At 42.3% G+C, this 5,472-nt stretch overlaps 1 protein-coding gene across 1 annotated transcript; it reads right to left on the bottom strand.

The window, feature by feature from the left end:
- Positions 1–778: 778 nt before the first annotated feature.
- Positions 779–4,990, bottom strand: LOC106657717 (uncharacterized protein K02A2.6-like). Its single transcript, XM_014379377.2, has one exon. The coding sequence runs from the start codon at positions 4,988–4,990 to the stop codon at positions 779–781; it is 4,212 nt and encodes a 1,403-aa protein (XP_014234863.2).
- Positions 4,991–5,472: the final 482 nt, after the last annotated feature.

The raw sequence follows: 5,472 nt of genomic DNA, 5'->3' as shown, positions 1-5,472 counted from the left end.
AAATAAAGCACGAGTTTCCTGCCAGATATGTACAGAATTTTCAACAGCTTTTAAGTAATCATCAGGAGTCATTGGACATTTTTCAAGAAAGTTTAAGACAGACTAAGTCTACTAAACACATGATTAAACTTGTGAATGACAAGCCGTTCCGTTTAGCTCCATATCGTTATAACGACGAGAAGCGAAAAGAGATTGATAAACAGATACAAGACATGTTAAAGTCAGAAATTATCGAGCCATGCAATTCTCCGTACAGTTCTCCGATAGTTATGGTTAAAAAGAAGAATGGAAGTTTACGATTTTGTGTCGATTATCGGCGACTCAATTCAATGACAGAAGACAGCACGCAACAAATGCCTCGCATAACTGATGCTTTGAAGGATTTAGGGAATGCGACGATTTTTTGCACCCTTGATTTGAAAAGTGGTTATTGGCAGATCCCTATGGATAAGCATTCGAAGAAATATACAGCTTTCAGTTCTCCGACAGGAGGGACTTATCAATTTCGGGTTTTACCTTTCGGATTAAAAGGAGCTGCAGGTGTAATGTATTTGTGATTAATAATTCAACACATTAGTTGTAAGTTCAAGTATTTATTAAATAGTTCTAACAATAGAAATGAAATACAATATCGAATGAGACGCGTGCTGCTTGTGTCGCGGTCCAAGCCAGAGTGAGTGCTTACGAGCGAGCGACGGCTTTCGAACTCTCACGCACGCTAGCTTATCTTTCATCTTACATACATGACAATCCTCCAGACTTAATTCAGAACATCGCATTAGAGCTCGGAGTAGTCCAATATTTTTTGCGGTTTAGCTACTCGTGTGGACCTGCGCAGAGGTACTGGAGAGTTGCTCATAGGTGGAGAAGTGACCGCAGTTTGGTCAATCGCAGTGGATACAATTTGGTCTTTGGCCGGCGACTTATCCGATTTATTATTATTATTATTATTAAGTTCTACTGGAGGATGTGACTTTGGAGGACTTGTACATGGTGTATTTTCAACATTGGAGCTTTCGTTCTTAATTATAGTTTGAGAGGGGTATACGCCGCTTGTACATAATTGGTCGATATGTCGCTTCCAAATGCGATTGTCGTTGGTTCGCACTTCGTACACATTATTACCTAATCTATTTTCAACCGTAGCCGGCCTCCAATTATTATCTCGGTAGTCTTTTGCAGCGACTATGTCGTCTAATTCGAATTGCTTTTGTCGGTTGCCATGAAAATATTTTTTTTGTTGACTCTGTTGGCGTTCGACGTTTTCGCGAATATCTGGACGAATTAGGTCCAGTCTGGTACGCATGGAGCGATTAAATTGGAGCTCGGCTGGTGAACATCCCGTCGTACAATGAGGCGACGAGCGGTAATAGAATAAGTACTTTAGTAATGCTTCGTCCTTATCGCCGCTCTCTTTCATAAGTAACTTAAATTTAGTCTTAAAACTACGCACCGCATTTTCGGCAGCGCCGTTTGAGGCTGCATGAAAAGGTGGAGTTAATACATGTTTGATGCCATTGTTGATCAAAAAGTTCGCAAACGGTTTTGCCGTAAATGACGGACCGTTATCGGTAACTAACATAATCGGTAAGCCCCAGGTACTGAAATACTGCTTGAAGGCAGTTATTGTTTCGCTCGTTTTGATATTTGGCATTCTTTTCATGTCGACCCACTTTGAAAAAGCGTCGATGATAATTAAATACATATTATTTTCGATTGGACCTAGAAAGTCTGCATGAATGCGGTGATTTGGCCCGTTTGGCCAATTCCATGTTATAAGTGGAGAGCGGGGGGGGTTACAAGCATTTTCGACGCAAAGGGCACATGATTTGGATACATTCTCGATGTCCGCGTCTATGTTCGGCCACCATACAAAAGATCGGGCTATCGCTTTCATGCGTACAATACCCATGTGGGCCGCATGCAATTCGGAAAGTACCTTCCCCCGCAGCGCTTTTGGAATTACAATTCTGTGCCCGAACATTATACAGTCTTGTTCGATCGTTAAGGAGTTACATCTATTTTTGTAAGGAAGCAACTCTGGGTCCACTTGACTGGGCCACCCGAAGTTCAAATGCTTCATAACTTTAATCAATGTAGGGTCGAGTCGAGTCTCGTGACGCACGATTTTTCCGTCGATCGTGTTGGTTTCATTTTCAACGTAATTTAAATATGAATATTCTTCGGAGACCGTTTTGTCCGTTAGTTCATTCATGTTTATGCGAGACAACCCGTCTGCCACGACGTTATCGGCTCCGCGCACGTGCCGGATTTCAAAATTATAGCCACTAAGAAAAACCGCCCAGCGCTGTAAGCGACTCGCCGCCATTTGCGGCAGCCCTTTTTTTGAGCCAAAGATGAACGTCAAGGGTTTATGGTCGGTTTCTAAAATAAATTCTCGGCCGTACAGGTACTGATGGTGGATTTTTACTCCGAAAAATATTGCTAGTGCTTCGCGGTCGAGTTGTGAATACCCCCGTTCGGCTTTATTTAACGCGCGCGACGCGTACGACACTGGCTTGGTCTCTCCGCTTGGGAGCACGTGTGACAAGACCGCCCCTACGCCCGTCGGTGAGGCATCACATGTAAGCTTAATCGGAAGTTGCAGGCTGTAGTGCATCAGTACCGTGCGGGATGCTAGTATATTCTTTGTAGCCTCGAAGGCCTCGTCACATTTTTGCGTCCACGTAAATGGCGTATCTTTCCTCAAAAGTTCATACAAAGGGTTCACTAAACTCGCGTAGTTCTGTATGAATTTAGAAAAATAATTGATCATACCCAAAAATGATTTTAATTCCGTAACGTTTGACGGTGGGTGTAGTTTCCGAATTGCCTCGACCTTTTTGTCATCGGCTCTGATGCCGTTTTTATCGATAACAAATCCCACGAATACAATTGAATCGACGCCAAGTTTACATTTTTCCTTTTTTAAGGTCAAATTATTTTTTCGCAATCGTGTCAGTACTTCAATAAGAGTTTTGTCATGCGCTTCTTTGTTCGCGCCAGTAATCAACACATCGTCAAAAAAACATACTACGTCGCTTATACCGTTCAAGACTTTTTCCATTTCGCGTTGAAATAGTCCGGGGGCGGATGCTACACCGTACATGAGTCGTGTCGTTGACATAAGCCCAGCGGGCGTTGATAGTGTTGTAAGCGCCCTTGAGTCGTCGTCAAGTTCGATTTGCTGAAAAGCTTGTGATAGATCTAATTTCGAGAATATGACTCCCCCGTTTAATTTGGTTAACAAATCTGGTATTCGCGGAATCGGATGTTTATCCACGATTAAGTTCGGATTCAACGTGATCTTATAGTCACCGCAAATGCGTATTTGTCCGTTGCTTTTGACGACAGGTACAATAGGTGTAGCCCATTCGCTACTGTTGACCGGAGTCAATAAGCCGTCATGCGTTAATCTTTGAATTTCTTTAAGCACGTTTTCTCTCATAGCGTACGGCACCGGTCGCGGCTTACAAAACACTGGGTTGGCGTCTGGCTTTAAATGAAGTGTAAGTTTGCCGCCTGTATATTTTCCTATCTTATCAGTAAATACATCGTTAAACTCCCGGTATATGTCGTCGTAAATACAGTGGATTGAATTTATCACAATTTTACCATCGCTTCTTTGTTCAATTAAGTTAAATTCGGTTAGCCAATCACGACCAATAATTGGTAAACTATTTCCGCGCATGACATACAATTTTAAATTTCTTTTTACTTTATTGTGCTCTACAAGTACGTTTATTGTACCAATCGGAATAATTGGGCTGTCAACATAACTTTTAAATTTTCTGGTTTGCGTTTTAATATCTAACTCGCATAAGTTTTTGTACTCTTTTAGTTTTCCAACAGATATAGCGGTGATTGGCGACCCGGAATCTATTTCGAATTCAATCTCGTTTGCTTCGACATTCATTCTTAGTGTATACGGCTCGATTTTGTTTAACGTATCGCTTAAGTAAAACATTCTCTCGAATGGCTCGTTCAATTCGTCGGTGTTATCAATATAATTACAAGCGTTCGTGGAAGAATTGTTTCCCGACATTTTTGATGCGTTATCGTTTTTTGACTTGGAAGAGCTTGCGTTATGTTTACTTTTACATACGGACTTAAGGTGTCCTTTCTTATGACATACATCGCACTCGTACTCTCTGAAACGACATTCCGAAGATTTGTGGTTCGGTTTACCACAACAATAGCATTTAATCGCGGCCTTGCTTCGCGAGTTTGGAGTTTGTTTACCTTTTCGTTTTGCGATGTAGCTGATGTTCGCAGCGTCGGTCGAATTCCTGGAGCCTTGCATCTCTGCAACGTCGCGAGTCGCAGCTTCTAGCGCTGTTGCCGTCTCCATGGCCTTTTGGTATGTGAGGTCTCTTTCTCCGAGGAGCCGTTTCTTCGTTGCGTCACATTTAAGGCCCCACACGAACTGGTCTCGAAGTTGGTTTTCCAAATTGTTGCCGAATTCACAATGCATCGATAGTTTTTTTAAGCTGGCGATGTATTGTTTTACATTTTCACCGGCTTGTTGTCGTCTCTCCTTGAATTTGTAGCGTTCGGTTATGCAGCTGGGCTTGGGTTGAAGATGGTCTTTCATGATTGTTGCAAGCTGTTCTATCGTTTTCTTCGAGGGAGCATCGGGCGAGCATAAGTCTCGTAGCAACGTATATGCCTCTGCACTAAGTAGCGTAATGAACACTGCGACCTTTTTTCCGTCTAGCACGTCATTCGCTATGAAATGTTGCTCCAGCCTTTCATGCCACACCGTCCAATCGTCATTCAAGGTGAATTGCTGCATTGAGCCGATCGTACCTGTTACGACGGGCCTCGTTGCCTGGGCTACCTGGAGTGATCTCTGCAACAGCTCTGCGTTGTTTTTCTCTCTTTCCTCCGTTATGCGCTTATACTCTGCTTGCATTTGGAGCTTTTGTTGATTGAGAGCCTGTTGCATCTTTTCCAGTTCGGCCATCTTAGCTTGGATTTGTTCTTCCATTTTGTCACTATTTATCAGAGTCGACAATTAATCAACAATTAATCCGTTCCGATTATTGTTTTGCACAAGTACACGCACTCTGCTTTATCCTCGTCGCCAGTTGTAATGTATTTGTGATTAATAATTCAACACATTAGTTGTAAGTTCAAGTATTTATTAAATAGTTCTAACAATAGAAATGAAATACAATATCGAATGAGACGCGTGCTGCTTGTGTCGCGGTCCAAGCCAGAGTGAGTGCTTACGAGCGAGCGATGGCGTTCGAACTCTCACGCACGCTAGCTTATCTTTCATCTTACATACATGACAGCAGGGACATTTCAGAGACTTATGTCACAAGAAGTTTTGGCTGGTTACATTAACGATTTCGTTATTGTCTATCTAGACGACATTATTATTTATTCAGATAATTGGGACCAGCATCTTCGTCATCTTCAATTAGTTTTCGAGCGACTACATACTTATAATTTGACATGTTCTCT

This window comes from Trichogramma pretiosum, unplaced genomic scaffold, assembly GCF_000599845.2.
Source record: "Trichogramma pretiosum strain Unisexual culture from Peru unplaced genomic scaffold, Tpre_2.0 scaffold71, whole genome shotgun sequence".
NCBI classification, from domain to species: Eukaryota; Metazoa; Arthropoda; class Insecta; order Hymenoptera; family Trichogrammatidae; genus Trichogramma; species Trichogramma pretiosum.
The sequence above is the reverse complement of the archived record's forward strand: the minus strand, read 5'-3'. Positions and strand labels throughout refer to the sequence as shown.

Excerpts from the sequence above, each read along its gene's own strand:
- LOC106657717 (XM_014379377.2), bottom strand. The coding sequence starts at position 4,990 with ATGGAAGAACAAATCCAAGCTAAGATGGCCGAACTGGAAAAGATGCAA.